We start from the raw sequence: 16746 nt of genomic DNA, 5'->3' as shown, positions 1-16746 counted from the left end.
CTATAGATTTAGATATTCTATGTAGTCTGTGTGCTAAAGATGTATGAATAACTAGTGAATGCTTTAGATATTTCTTCTGTTCAGATATATTAATTTAACTGAAGCTGTCCATTTTTAGCTTTAGCTGTAACTGAAATTCAAGGGGATTTAATTGCTGTCATGCCTTCCTTTGAACTCAGCTAAAATCTCCCAAAATTGCAGTTCCTTTAGTCAGTAAAATTTCCTGATGTTGTCTTGCATATTTAGCACCAAGACCAGGTAAATTTGCTAGTGTATATATTTTATTTTGGCATTCAAGAACTGTCATGCAAATAATTCCACTTGTATCATTGTAAGTAAATTTAACTCTTGACATTATTAATCCTCCAATACTACCCCCACTGTACTAATATATGTTGTTTGGATTTATAATAAGATACGGTTTCGTACTGAAGTCTAACTCCATCTTAAAATTGTGTTTCTTGTGTAAATGCAACATCAACTGTGTAGGTATTTATTCAGACCATGTGAGCAATACGTTCAGAAAGCAGCAAAACAAAGCAATAAGATTAAATACGACGGTTCAGTCCACTCCAAAAAGAATAGATTTAATACGTTCTAGCGCCTCGGCATTCACTGCCTTCAATGGAATAAGTTAACATACTAAATACACCCTATATATACAATCAATTACATCAATAAATCAATTAATTACAGCATCAATTCATTAAATGAGTACTTACCAATTGCAATAGGCATTCAAGCCATCTGGATTTAAAGTTCCAAATTTTAAAATAAATAAGGCTTCTTTATATAGAAGCCTCTCTTTAACATCCAAATAATCACTTTTATCAAATTTCTGTAAAATAGTGCCCTGCAAACCACTGGGGTCATCCTTATGACATTTTAAAAAATGTTGAGCTACAGGGCTTTCAAGCTCGTATTTCTTTGTCTCTCACATGTTCCTGCAGACGAAGCTTGAAAGCCCTTTTGCTTTCCCCTATAAAACTTGTTGCACGGATACTGAAAGCCCTTTTGCTTTCCCCTATATACAACTTGTTGCACGGACACTTTAGTGCATAAACAATACATTCAGTAGTACAACAGAAATTAGATAACACATTAAATTTCTTTCCATTAATATAGTGACAATCAATACATTTTCCACACGGAACAGTTCCTAATATTTGTGAAGTATTTGATACCCTGGAATTCGGGGTTTGGAACTTGCTATGTACTAATCTATCCTTAATACTACACCCTTTTCTAAAAGAGAATGTAGGTTTAGTACATAGTTCAGCAAATTCTCTAAATTTGAACAAATAACCCCAATTTTGTTTTATAATAGGAACTATTCTATCACTCAAATCATAGGTCATAACTGTATACATGTTATTTTTTTCTTCCTCTACAACCTGAATATTTTCTTGAATATACTCCACTCTATTACTATACATCCTATTTGTCTTCCTTACTTTGCTCAGAGCCTCCTTTACAATTTTCTGTTCATAACCTCTCTGTATAAATATATTTAGAGTCGTATTATATTCAACTTCCAAATCTTCCTCATTATTACAAAGTCTTTTCATTCTTATAAACTCACCATATGGTAATGATTTTAATAAGTGAGGTGGATGGAAACTTGAGCCATGAAGAACATTGACCCCTTCAAACTTAGTAAAACAAATATCAGTCCAGGAAGACCTCAGCCACTCGATATAATCCACTCAGTAGTGTGTTAAAAGTACCACTCAATTTATTAACGCCAGTAAATACAGTTGCAACGTTTTCGTCAAGAACACCTCGACTTCTTCAGATACTCAAATCTTTGAAGAGGTAGCACATTCTGTATTCCTCTATACGGAATCTCCGTTTCCAAGATTTCACTGTATCTGAGAATGATGTTTATATTTGTGGTGGTGGTCGTCGTTAGTGCGCTGTGGGCAGGGTTTGAATGTAGGTTGTCAATCACTACTTCTCGAAATGTTATTATCAAACTTCCTATGCACAGAAGTGGAATACTTTGACCAACAAGTCCTTTTAGACTTACATCCGAAAAGACTACTTCCTCACCACAAGCTGAAATATCAAATGTCAACCCAAATCTATTGGTGTTAACTTTACCTACAAATGTTTCAACCTGATCCAAACCACCTGTACATAAAAAAAATAAGGTCATCAATGTATCTGTAATAATACATTACTAATTGCTAGTGTATATATTTTATTTTGGTATTCAAGAACCGTCATGGAAATAATTCCACTTGTATCATTGTAAGTAAATTTAACTCTTGACATTATTAATCCTGCAGTACTACCCCAACAGTACTAATATATGTTGTTTGGATTTTTAATAAGATACAATTTCGTACTGAAGTCCATCTCCATCTTAAAATTGTGTTTATTGTGTAAATGCAACATCAACTGTGTAGGTATTTATTCAGACCATATCTGTCCTAGCTCTTATTTAGTCCATTAAAATGAATTGATACTATGTTTAATGTCTTCAACAAATGTTTGATTAAAGTATATTTACAATTACATTCTTTGTACAATATTGCCTTATCTGTTCTTGCCTTATAAAATTAATTTACACTTACTTCAAACTTGATTAATTTGAACTAAAGAACAGAATGAAAAAAAGAGTTAGCATATAAAATGTAAACTTTTACTACCATTATACTAGGATCCATTTGAAACTAAGCTAAACTTTCAAACTATTTCAGTAATTCTAAAATGATCTTTGCAAAGCTGCTATAGGAAATTTAAGATAAAATAAAAAAACTTAATGAATAAACTATCAGATTATTTCACTACTAAATTATAGCACTGTATATTGTGTAAACTAAACTATTAGTATAATTATGATTATATAACTCTGTCAAGGGTAGAGAATTCTTCAATGTGTTATAACAATGAAGCCTTCATATTTGATGCTTATATATGAAGCATAAATTTACCTACTAAACTGCTCAAGTTGAAACTGAGGGAGGAAATAGATGGGAAACAGAAAAAATGAGGAGGGGGGGACTGCATGCAGTGGGTGATGGGAGCCAGAAGAAAAAAAGATGCAAAGCAAGGAATGAGTTATATCTTTATAGGGTGTAAATATACAAAAAACTTCATAGACACACATTACATTAATATTTTTCCTTCAGGTTGTCATTAATAACGTTTTTCTGTTTAGTGTTGGATTGTACATCAGCACATGTATCAAAGTCAGGAAATAGCTTTTTTTCTGTAAAATTATCTTTTCTTATAAAAGGTATAGCATTAAGAAGTAGGTAAACGCACCAACAATTTCTTTCCCTTATTCGCTCCTCATTAACAATTCATAAATGATGTATTCTATTACATGTCATTGTATGCACACAAGTTATTATCGCATGACTTGAAGGTTACAAAAGTATTTTATCTGTTTATGATTTTGCATGCTTGCTCTATTTATCACACTTCCCCCCACCCTCAAATGATAAGCTCCTGTCTCTCATAAGCAGAGAACTTTTCATGCTATTCCAAGCTGTAAGTATATTTTAGGGTGGTGTCTACCTAAACTATATATATTCATTAACACTGTGTTATGCTAAATTCTTGTAAATTTTTCCAAAGATTTCTCAAATTAGTATCTCACTTTTACTGTCGCTTCTTTCATAATAATTAGTCCCCCCAAAGTGAAACGCTCAACATTTCAGAAAACATTCTGTGGGTCTTTTATGGATGAATAATTATAATTACATAATTTCTTGCCCTTTCTACATGTCATTACAGAGCTACCTATAAGTACTTTTTTTATATTTTTGAAAACTTGCACTATTCGCAGTATTTCCTTTCACTCAAACATCTCTTCAGAGTGTAACTCTGCAACAGTATTCCAAATAATGATTTGATTCGGCTTTAAGGAGAGGTTTTATGTAAAGCATCTATATCGGTCAGCACAGTGTCAAATTACATACATGACTGAGCAGTCTTACTGTAGTTATCCATTAAGTAACCACTAAATTCCTGCACACATGAATTGATTGATTATGCAGGTTATGCAGGATCATTTCATCTCATTTTCATGTACTTTAAAACAGGTAATCTGTCAGAACTGTTGGTATGTGTTAAATAACTTTATGATGTAGAGAAAAACTCTTGAGTATATTTGGAGTGTCTCATTCCTGTTTTGTGTTTTCTACTTTTTAACACATTGCAGTTTACAAGAGAGTGCGTTTTCATCACATTTGTTCTGTATGGAATTTTTATGCTGTGAGGTATATTTTTTTGGGTCTACGTCAGTTAACCGACCGTTCAGAATTTCGAATGCTAAATGTTCGAACGGGGAAGTTCGAAAAATGAAAATGTCGAAGCCGCAGAAATACGAATTCTTTCCCAGGGAAAGAATTCGGTAGGCTGTTTCTGCGGCTTCAACATTTTCTCCACTTTGGTGCGAAAGTTATGGATCAGGTTAAGGTAAGTGTGCGAGTGTGACAGATGTTGGGGTTAGGGTGCAGGTAAGGTAAGAGTGCGAGTGTGACGGACTTTAGGGTTAGGATGCGGGTAAGGTAAGTGTGTGATGGTGACGGACCTTAGGGTTAGGGCTTGGGTTTAGGTTAGTGCATAGATAGTTGTGTATGTAAGGTTTAGTGTAGGTTTATTAGGTTTTTGGTGTGCTTGTGTTGTGTGTGTGTTTTTCTGAACAGCGAATTTTTCCCCTGGGAAAAAATTCGCTGTTCTGAGGTTTTGATGTTGTCATATTTCGAACTTCCAAGTTCAAACGTATGGTGTTCAAAATTTTGGAAGTTCGATTATATAACATAGACCCTATTGTTTTGCAGAGATTTCTATTTCATTAACATCAGTATAGAATCTTCATTTAAAGAATCACAGAGTAACATTAAAAACATTAGTGACATTTCTTGACTGAGATTTAATAGTAAAAAAATGTATAATTACGAACCCAGAGTAAACGTACTAAAGTTTTCAAAGAAAAATACAGTGTAGATATTGATGAAAAAATAACTTGGGAATAACTCTAACCTCACCTATAGAAAAAAAAAACAATAGAAATAAACACAAAATAATACAAGAATTAAATCAAATAACAGACAAGCTGAGCAAAACCCTTTTTACATTTGGAGATATATTATTACCAAAAATCTTATATTTTATTCAAACAATAGCTCTAATGTTGTCACTGTCATTCTTCCTCAGCCTGTGGGTTCTTGGATCCGACTTGCTAATCAAAGCTCGAGATCCTCCCTTTCTACCCATAATGCCTCATTCCCACAACATACCTCAGATCTCATTTGCTTCACATAGTGTATGCTTCAAGATTTCGTCGCTCCAGAGCTCCTCCAGGTTTCTGAGTGAAGTTTTCGGCCACTTAGTGAGCTTTTAGTTAATCTTTGATTTTTTCCATCATCTTTCTTCCTACCCTATCCCTTTTGCCAGTAGTTTTTCTTTTTCTGTCTGACTTAGCCTTCCTACTTTCTACGTTTCGTCTCTCTCCCTTATCCTTCCTTAAAATAAAAAACAAAAAGGGTTTTCTTTTCTCTTTTTTTCTTTTCTTTTCGGTCTGCAGTGATGTCTGAGCCCAAGTCTGTTCCTAAATTGGGCGGACTTTTAGGGTTTAAGAAGTGCACTTCCTGTGGGCACAAGATCCCATTGTCTGATGCCCACAGGGAGTGCGTGTACTGTCTAGGGCCCTGTCACTTGGATAGTTCCTGCCCCATCTGTTCAGCTTTCAGCATCCTCGCGGATCAACAAAATAAGCCGATTCTTAAGGGCTTGCTTCCTTCTATCTCCTCTTCAGCTGTTCCCTCTATGTCATGGCCTCAACCACCCACCAGGAAACAAAGTAGACCTGGAAAGGCATCTGGATTCCCCCCAGGAATCCCTCACTACTAATACTGATTTCGTGGAAGGGGAGGGGTCCCCAAGATCTCCACCTGAGGATGTCTCCTTTGTGGACATCCTAGAGATACTCGTCAGAAGAGGTGGTTAGTCTGCCCAAAACCCCACTCTGGAGGAAACAGTGCTGTTAGAGGCTTTTGAGTCTGGTCCATCTACATCCTGGGTGTCCCCCCTGCAGATGCTCTCATTGGCCTAGTATATACCAGGACATGGAAGGAACTGGACACAGTGGAGCCCATATCGAAGACAGATGATAAGATTCTGAGTGCTCCTACTGATAGGCCACATTGGACAAAAGGGATCCCAGTAGATGCCATGATGGTTCCGGTAGCCACTAAGAAGGAGCTGGCTCAGGAAAGCTCCTCTGCCCATCCTCCTAACAGGGAGTCTAGGGCTATGGACAGGTTCGGCAATTGAGTTTACCCTTCGGACACGTTCACTTTGAGTGTTAAGCTACTTATCCCATTTCATTAGGCTACAGAGAGACCTTGTCAAAGAACTTTCTGATTCTACCCCAGAGTCTGTTAGACTACAAAGAGACCTTGTCAAAGAACTTTCTGATTCTACCGCAGAGTCCATGTATGTCAAAGATCAGAAGATCTTTTCCTCCGGAATGACTACTCTACTTTCGATATCAAATGCATCCATGAGGTTGATCTCTCACACTGTAGAGGGTGCCTCTAGGGCGGCTGGTACGGGCATTGCCATTAGGCATAATGCCTGGATGTGGCTGTGTGACTTTGCAGAATCTTTCAAGGCATCATTCGTCAATACCCCTTTCAACGGATAGTCATTGTTTGGGCCAGCAGTCAGAGATGCACTCTCCCAGAGCGAGAAAGATGGAAAGACCTTGTCTGCCATCGGAATCTGTTTTTCTACCCCAGAAAGGTCTTTCTCCAGGAATCAGCATTTGGGGGGAGGGGGGGACTGTGGTTCAAGAAATCTCAAGGTGCTTTTCAGGAATCTCAGGGAGACTTTTCCCTCAGAGGCAGAGGGGGTAACAGCTAAATGGAAGATGCTGCCCCCCCCCCCCATGGCAGAGGGGGTCCGCAGAACAGACTGTCTGGAGATTCCTTCTTGGACAGACCCTTCCAACACTCCTAAATGGTGGCCGGACTGGTAGCCTCTGGAGGAAGTTGGGGGTGCTTCTCCTTCCTCCCACAAGCCTGGCAGCCATCACGAACGATCAGTGGGTGCTAAGGATCGTATCCAGAGGATATTTTATTCCCTTTTTGGAAAACCCCAAACCAAAGTCTCTCCTCCATGATGTTCCACCCTTTCAGAGGGAGAAGGCAGCAAAAGAAATTGCAAAGCTGCTGCAAAAAAGAGTCATCCAGGAGAACCTTTCCAACCAAGTAGGATCAAGCATCTACTCAAGATTCAGGAACCCAAAATTGATTGATCCTGCTGTCTGGTGTGGTGGATTGGACTGATGACCTACTCAAGATTCTTTTTAGTACCAAAAAAAAGACAGAAGACCTATAACCAATCCTGGACTTGACATCCCTGAGCAAACTGGTAAAGAATTCAAAGATCAGGATGGTCACGGTCCAGTCCATTCTACTGCTTTTGAGAATATATGACTGGATGTGCTCAAGAGACCGGCTACCACTTCAAAATGGCCAGGCGCTCCAGACCCTACCTTTGTTTCATGCTGGGAGCTAGCCATTAGCAATTCAGCTTGCTCCAGTTCTGTCTTACCACAGCCCTCAGGGTGTTCATAAAATGCATAGCAATCGTCACAGCTCATTTCAGGCTACAAGGATTCCATGTGTTTCCATATCTGAACATTTGGCTCCTAACCACCCCAACCAGGCAACTACTTATTCAAACCAGAGATTATTTGCTACAGCTAGCATTCTGTCTGGGCATAACGATCAATACACAGAAATCTCAGTTGCAACCAGTACAAACCATAGACTTCACTGGACCATGCTTGGACAATATTTCAACATGGGCCTACCTCACACCTGACAGGATTTCAAGCTTACAATCTCACATCAAACACATTCTAGCTATCCCAGCTCCTACAGCTAATCTATTGCTCAGGGCATTGGGATCCATGGCAGCCACAATAACTCTCTTACCCACAGCACACTTACACATGAGAGTCTTACAATAGATGCTAGCAGTCTAGCAGTCATTACACAGGCAGCCCTTACATCTTCCGGTCAAACTTTCACGAATATGCAGGGCCCCCCCTTCCTTGGTGGCTCCATTTCCCAGAGGTCATGCAGGGATGACCCTTTGTTCTTCCCCCTCCCAAATCCATGCTGACCATGGACACTTCCCAGATGGGGTGGGGGGCATTTTGTGGTTCAGACGGTCCAAGGAACATGGACTCCCCAAGAGACCAAATTTCATATCAATGTTCTGGAGATGAGAGCAGTCCTTCTAGCGTTAAAAGCCCTTCACAGCTTTCTTCTTCTAGGAATGATTGCAGTACAATCAGACAATATGTCAGTAGTTTGGTAATCAAAAAACAAGGGGGAACCAGATCTTACCCACTATGTCAATAGGCGATGAGGGTGTGGAATTGGCAATCACTGCCAACCATTTTCTGACAGCCATGCACATTCTGGGGAGACCAAATTCTGGCAGACAGGCTCAGACGAGTTCTTCTGGTGCCTCACGAGTGGTCCCTGAATCAATCAGTGACAAACTTAATTTTCCTCATATGAGGTCGGCCCTGCTGTGATCTATTTGAATCCCCTTTCACCAGCAATTGTAGCAGTTTCTTTGTCCTGATCCCTCCATAAGGTCAGTCACCAAGGGACACTTTAATTTATGCTTGGCCCTCCGGTTTTCTTTACGCTTTCCTTCCAGTTCCTTTAATCCCCAAATTTCTGCAGAAAGCATACAGATTGAAGAGCAAAGTTATCCTCATTGCCCCTTTTGGCCTCATCAGATCTGGTTCACCTTGCTGTGGTCTCATCTAATTTGCCCACTGGTGAATCTGGACCCAGTTCCAGATCTGCTATCTCACCCATCGGGGTATACTCACCCAGATCTTCAAGAACTGAAGTTAACTGCATGGTTTCACCAATTCCATTGATGCCAAGACATTCCAGGCTTTCTTCCCCCATCTGAAAAATTGTGATCTCCGCTCATAAGTCCTCTACTAGGAAGCTTTACAAGAGCAAATGGAAGAGGTTTTACTTATGGGCTCAGAAGGGGCAGATAGATCCTTTTACTGCTCCCATTCTGAAAGTCTTGGATTTTTTGGCTTCCCTGTTCCAAAATGGAGCCAGTTTACTCCATGGTGAAAATCCATCTTATAGCTATTTTCAACTTTCATATTGGGGAGAATTCGTCTTCTCTGGCCTCATCCAAACTTTGCAAAATGTTTCTGAGAGGTACCTTTTTACTTCATCCCTCTATTAAAGATCATACTGCTCAATGGGATCTGACCATATTTTTACAATCTCTAGTCCTTCCTCCTTTTGAACCTGTGGTATATTTGAAATTTCTCTCATGGAAGACAGTTTTTTTTTCTGGTGGCTATCACCTCAGCAACAAGAGTTTCAGAGCTACAAGGTCTTTCCTCAAAACCACCTTATCTAATCTTTCACAAAGATAGAGTTACTGTACATCCCAACCCATCCTTTTTACCCAAAGTGACTACAGAAAATAATGTAAATCAATCTATCAACCTACCTGTTTTTTTCCCCAACTTTCCAAACAAAGGAGAGTATACACTCCAGCTTTTGTATATGCATAGGCAGCTGCATTTTTACTTGGGACAGAACGAAGTCTTGTAGAAAATCAGAACAACTGTTTGTACCCTTTTCTGATGTTAAGAAAGGGGAAGCCGTCAACAAGACCACCCTTGCCAAATGATTGTGAGATTGTATTTCCTTTGTGTACTTTTCCAAAAACTGGTTATTACCAGGCTAAATCAAGGCTCTTTTTACAAGGTCTATGACAGCTTCTCAGGCATCTTGCTCTAGAGTGTCCATTGATGACATTTGTGCAGCCACTACTTGGTCAAATTCCCATACCTTTGTTACATACTATAAGTTGGACATTACCTCCAGCAATAGAACTGCCTTTGGCTCTGCAGTGCTCCATAATATCCTTCCATGAGAGCTGCTCTATGGTTGTTGTAGCTGGGGACTCTGTCCCACAGTTTGAGGAAGAATGCCAGTGACGACATCAGATAAAGAAGTTATGTTCTTGCCATAACGTGCCCTCTGTGTTGTCACTGCATTCCTGCTCAGCCTTCCCTCCCTCCCTCCTTCCCCCTGTCCACGGCTATGAGAGATCTGGGGTGATTTTTCTTGGGAATCACAGTTCTCATTTGAGCTCCTAATCTTTATGCTTGATCTTATTTTTTTTCATTGTTATTTACAATGCCTATCTTTGATCCATAACATTGCATGTGCGGGTTCTGGGTTGCTGCAAACTCAATCTGTGGTATGCTGGGGGAATGAAGCATCATGAGTAGGACAGGAAGAGCTCAAGCTTAGATTTTTTCAGCTTGGAAAGTGGCCAAGCTGGATCTGTGGGTCAGATCCAAGAACCCACAGGTTGAGGAAAAATGCAGTGACAACACAGATGGAACATTATAGTAAGAACACAACTTATTTTTTTAACTCCCCTATAGCTAAATTAGAAAAATAGAAAGAATATGGATAACCTTCTTGTGGTATCCTAGTAAGGCAAAAATAGCTCACGAAATATATAGTAAAACAAGGAATAATAGAGGTCTAGGATTTCTATGCATAGAAGGCTACATCAATAGCTTCTTGTTTTAAATATATTATAGAGTGACTATGCATGTGATGCTTCTTGAAAAAGGCATTTAAAGTTAAGTAATGTTAATAATCTAAAATAACCAAGTTAAATGAAGGAGTGATCGACATGTTTTGGCTAATAATATCAAATTTACTTTCAGTGTAAGATAACCAATCTGTATGACTTCAGATGTTTACAAAATGCACTAAAGACTATTAAAAAACTACTACATACACAAATATATTAACTTCAAAAGTTGGTTATTCACTCTGTTTCACTGGGAATGAATGAACAGAAAATGAAAACATAATGTTATATTCCTCTCTAGAGAAAAGAAATTCTTCACTTGGTAGAGCTGTTTGGAAGGGGTAAATTCTAATACAACCGAGAAAATAATAGAGAAGTGTAATATATCTAAGGGAATTTGGTTAACTGTAGAATCCGTAAAGAATACATATTTAAGAGAACTTGAAAGCTTTTCAGAATCCAACTCAAAAGAATAGCCAAAATTGTTAGTGTATATAAATGAGATAACATACAGGGAGTAATAAGTCTGTATTATCTAGGTTATATGAAGTAATTAAGAGAACAAGAGTCATATTCAGTACATATATAAGTAATAGTCTAGCTACCCTTGCAGGCAATTTTAAGCTTAGCTAACTTCCCTCTTTCTCAAACTAAACTATCCCATTTGGTTAGAGATTGGTCTTACCCATCCCATGGTCTATAATTTCATATTACCCCTAATGAAAGTAATTGGGATCATACCATAGATAATTTGAGGGTGACCCATGCTTGCTTTGAAGCATTTAGTAGCTGCCTGTATCCATTAGTAGTACAGGGAACAGTCCTGGGATACATTTTCTGTTTCCCATTCATAGATAGATAGTTGAGCTTGAATATAGACAGGGGATGAACATTGTTTTATGTGGATGGGGAGTGTGTTCTAGAGCAACTGTATCCTCTAACAAGATATACCTGTCCCTCTAAACCATTATGTTCAGGTTGCAGAAGAAGTTTAGATCCCTAGACTGAGTATTCCTGATGCCATTTGGCTTGCTAATGTGCAGTAAATTTGTTAGTATTGGGTCGGATGCCTTGTATGCCACACACTGGTCACCAGTTAGTGACAGGGCTTTGAGTTGGTCCATGTAGGACATGTTGTTTACACCTTGTGTCCTTTTAGTAAGGTATCTGTGAGGCATTCCATTTGTTGTATGTTCCTGGAGAGATACATGCCAAAGGTAGCATTATATTCAGTGAATGTCCCCCTTTACTCAACCCTCATTAGGCCAATGACATCCCTAGATGTAGACACATTCCCTTTGATTATAAGCTGTGCTATATAGAATGACTTTCTTACATAAATGGACACATGTTGGCCAAAGGTTAGATCACAGTTCACATAAGTTCCCAAATCATGAACAACTATGTCATCTCTTAGTGGAGTATTGCTAATGTGATAGTTTCCTAGGATAGATGACATGTCTAAGAATACAATAATGCATTTTTTGGCATTTAGTTTCAGTCCAAAATTTTGGCACCAGTTATTTATTTGATAAAAAACATCCTGCAGGATGTCAGGGTTAATTGGAGATTCAGTGACTGCTTGCAGTTTGCCATCATCTGTAAACTTGGTCAGCCAGAGTCCTCTGGTATTGGCTTTTACATCAGAAAAGTAGATTCCAAACAGGAGAGGTCCCAGCACAGAACCCTGGGGCACTCCACTGGTGACTTGTGTCTTTGTAGCGGTAACTTCCCCTATTATGATTGCCAGCATCCTATCTGTGAGCCATTTGGCAACCTATGTCACTCGATGGGTTGCCAACTGGCTTACTGACAGAACCCACACTGTAAAAGTAGCCGACTCCAAATCCAGCTCCAGACAAGCGGAGTATCCCAGGGTTCAATCCTGGGACCGCTGTTGTTTGGCATCTACTTCTCTGAAGTACAGGCCAACACTAAGGGACTCTGGCTAACAAAGTTCACAGATGACTGCAAACTGGGAGCCATTATTGAATCTCCAAATGATGCGGATATTCTACAAAAGGGCCTTACAGAAACAGATGCTTGGTGCCAGAGCCATGGGCTCAAGCTCAATGCCAAGAAATGTATAGTTATCCCCTTTGGGAAAAATCATGTACCCGTGAATTACCACACAGATGGCAGTACACTAAACACCAGAAGTGTGATAAGAGACTTAGGGACACAGGTGGACAGTGGTCTCACCTTCGATAACCATATCGCCACAACAGTCAGGAAATCCTTTTGTGTGGCACACCTCATCACTAAGGGCTTTTCATCCAGAAAAAAGGAGGTCATTGTCCCACTGTACTCATCCCTCATTAGACCCATTATAGAATAACAACGCCCCGTTTGGTATGTACCTCTCAAGACATCTGCAACAACTGGAAAGGCTACAGAAATACCTCACTAAAAGAATCACAGGCATAAAGCAGATGCCCTATGCTGACCGTCTAAAAAAACTCCAGCTATACTCTTGTCGCATATTGTCTACTCAGAGGCACGATCTCTGCTTAACATGCAAGGCCATGTCAAACCCAGAGCTGTTGGACATGCTACACTTAAAGAAATCCCAATCCCTCAGAGCCACTTGCTCCAGGGATCTAAATCTTGTCATCACAATGAACAAAACATGCTGGAGGGATAGGTTCCTGACCCAGAAACTCCCCATACATGTCAAGCAGAGCACCTCTTTGGCCCTCTTCAAAAGGAACCTTGACAATTAGATGAAAGATAGGAAATTCACCCCGCGGATCACGTCAGTCACCCTACTAGAACAGGGGTCCAGGGAAGTAAATATTGTGGGAAGAAATAGCCAGGAAATTGTTATGGCTAGGCTTGTATAGGTCCTAGGGCCGATAGCCTAGTACCAACCTATGAACCAGTGGAGGTCACAGGGTTTATTCACAGTTTATTTAGCTTTCCTCCAATGCCTGAGTGGGGAGTTGTATCAAAAGCTTCGGCCAGGTTGAGGTATGGGATGTGTACTATTTTGCCTTCATCCATTGCTTTGGTGACCTTTTCAAAAAATCCACCAGGTTGAGTAAGCATGACCTGCCTCAATAAATCCTAACTAAGACTAGTCCAGCGTTTAGAGGTTTCCTATGTCCTGACTGATTAGTTCTATGATAAGTCTGTCCATGGCTTTGCATATTAGGCTGGTCAGACATATGGGTCTGTGGAAGGACCTCCCTTATGTATAGGATTGACTGTAGCTGTTCTCCATTCGCATGGTACAAAACATATATGGAGGCTAAGATTGAACAGTGTTGTTAGGGGGTGTGGCTAAGTCTTGGTTCATGCTATTTAAGATGCATCCAGCAATACTGACATAATTATTGGGCTCAAATCTAAACATGGAATTTACTTTGGGTTGTTTTCTTTTAATGTTAAGATCTGTAATGTACATAATTTTACAACCTTATTTTGTAGAATATATATATGAGAATTTTATAGCATTATATAGTCAACGTAAAATAGAATCGCAAAAAATACAAGCAGTTTTATATGTTGGAGGTGTAACAGAAATGTAGATGCAGCTTGTTAACATATTTTTGTTGAGTGTACAAAACTTGGAAATTTCTGGGTGGAAATATAAACATTTGACCAAGCATCATGAACAGACAATTTTAAGCTTACAAAAATATGATTTTATATAATATTCCAGTACCAGTAGAAGTAAATCATAATAATTACTTCCTTTTTGAACAATATTAGCTATAACCTGAAACTGGTTAAAAGAAAGTGGAACCTAAATATATGGAATTTACATTGCCTCTCCAGGAAGTCCAGGATGCAGAAATTGATATAATATATCAATAAAATGCATCAAAAGAAAAAAAAAATCAAATTCTGGCCAAAAATGACAGCAATTTTTGAACTATGTAACAATGATGCAACATTAAATGAATGACCGAGTTTGTTTTGTATAGAAGGACATGGACATACTGTTTATCATTATTTAGTAGCTCAGTAGTTAGTAAAATTAATTTACGTAAAAATGGCTGCATTACATCCTTATACATAATTCCAAATATTTGCTTCTCTGTTTTTTGTGATTTTTGATGTTACAACTAATAATTGCAAACAGTACCATGAAATTACGTCTGAGTATGTTACAGCATAAATACATGGTTATCTAAATAAACACATGCATGTATACATAGGCAGCAGCAGAGGAGATCCCAATTGTACAGTTAACGAAGAGGACAGGGTTAAGGCAACTGTTAGGATAAGTACATATGCTACTTACTGGAGGAGACTATATAACCACCTTTCCTGATGTGCCACTTAGCACAATAGATTCTATGCAGTGTCCTTGATCCAGGTTTCAAAATTGTATCTGATTACTTTGGGCTGGGGAACAGTAGCAAGGTGCATATATTAAGACAGTGTTCCCCTTGCCAGAGGGTTGCTTTACTCTCTCATCTTCAATTTCTGTGACAAACATATTTGGAAAAACAGACAGCCTGTGAAACTAGTACTATGTTAAGTGTGTAACACCAGTAGTGCTGTCATTTGTTCTGTAATTATTCCTCATTTAAAAATCAAACTAATTTGGGAATTTTTCAGTTTTAAAACTCAAGTCCCATGTGTGGTGTTTTGGAGTAACAATTTTATGTTAACATTGTCTGTCTTTTGGTTTCTCATAGTTTTTCTTTATCCTGATCTCTTACACCATAGGCTGCTCTCAAGAGGGCCGATCATTTGGAAACCCTGCTAGAACAGCAACGAAAGCAGATCCTCGGGAAATAGCAAAGGTGATTTACCATAGCTATGGAACATTTCGCATTTCAGGATGCACCATGAAGTAGTGTGCCCTCTATTATGACTCAGTAATTTGCACATCCCAGTTGTGAAACTGCAGGCATGAATAGCCCTCTCTTTTCGTGAAGTTGAGCTTCTGGTTGCTAAAGAATGGATTGCAAATTCTGCACATCATTTCCAAAACTGTAATTTTGCTACAGTGTGCATCATCCCAGGAATGGAAAACAGAAAGCTTGTAGTCCTTCAAGACATTTTGTTCAGAAAAACGTAAAGTATGTAATTATACACTGGGTAAATCAAAAATCCTTTTAGATTTCTACCCTTTATTCCTTTGTTAGACAGGTATTCAAGTAAGTCATATATTTTGCCCACACCTTTACACTAAGTTATCTTGTTTACAATGTTGCACTAACTCAGCAGAATGTAAATTCAGAGCTCACTGTTAAATTATCTTGCATAACATCTAATTAATTTATTCTTCCCTTCATTACTTAAAAAAACATTGAAAATTTGGGATGCATGTTAGGGACCTCAAGTTTCAGCAGCAGAATACAAGTGTTACTAATGCATTTTAAAATGTGGATTGTTACTCTCCCCATATTATAGCTTTAATCGTTAATCATGTGCATTCCATTTTCAGCCCAGGCTGTTGTCCAAATTTTTTGTAAACGTAAAGTGCTTTTACTATTGAATTGAAGTGTGTTTTATAACAGAGTAGTTGTCTTCAACACCCTTTTTAAAACAGACGTTTACAACACGATTTAATTTTTATATGTGCAGTTTTCATGTTTGTTATGGTATCTATGCATTGCTTTCCAGTTTTCCTGTGCATCAGTCACGCTAAGTTTTCCTTTATTGTTCTGATAGTGAGAGAACTTGAATGTCTTTTTATAGCCATGAAATGTATAACAGATTATCATAGAAGCATGGTTTTATATCAGAATGGAGTGTTACTTTTGTATTTTTGTTTTTGTAAGTAAAATAAAAAATACAAAAAAAAATCTTAAAGTATTTTCTCTTGGCCTGTTCAAGTAAATGCGTTTTTTTTTTTTCAAAATAATTTGCTCCAACTGAAAATCCCAGTACTTGCATGTAGCAACATGACTGATTTCCCTCTGGCACTGTTTCAGACAACACATTTACAGGAGAGGTTAGGACACTTAACAGGATCTGTAAAATTGCTGTGACCCTTCAATAAAAAAATGCTGCATGACACTTTTGCAGTCATTTCTGACTACACATCTTTAACTGTTAAGTTTCGACTCTGTGCCTCGGTTGTAAAGTTTACTTGGGAGTTAGATGTCTAACATCAGCACTCCTTTTCATTCAAATGACTTATAATTT

General features: G+C 38.5%; 1 protein-coding gene across 3 annotated transcripts in view; it reads left to right on the top strand.

The window, feature by feature from the left end:
• CEP131 (centrosomal protein 131) overlaps window positions 1–16373 on the top strand; it is a 1433457-nt gene extending 1417084 nt beyond the window's left edge. For all 3 annotated transcript variants that reach the window (XM_044085078.1, XM_044085077.1, XM_044085076.1), the window contains one exon: window positions 15319–16373. In XM_044085078.1, coding sequence (XP_043941013.1) covers window positions 15319–15390 — 72 coding nt within the window. In that variant the 3' untranslated portion in view covers window positions 15391–16373. The remainder of the gene's footprint in view (window positions 1–15318) is intronic.
• The last annotated feature ends 373 nt before the right edge of the window (window positions 16374–16746 follow it).

Source organism: Protopterus annectens, chromosome 10.part0 (genome assembly GCF_019279795.1).
Source record: "Protopterus annectens isolate FY-2018-M chromosome 10.part0, PAN1.0, whole genome shotgun sequence".
Lineage (NCBI taxonomy): Eukaryota > Metazoa > Chordata > Ceratodontiformes > Protopteridae > Protopterus > Protopterus annectens.
This window is presented reverse-complemented; position numbering and strand designations above follow the sequence as displayed.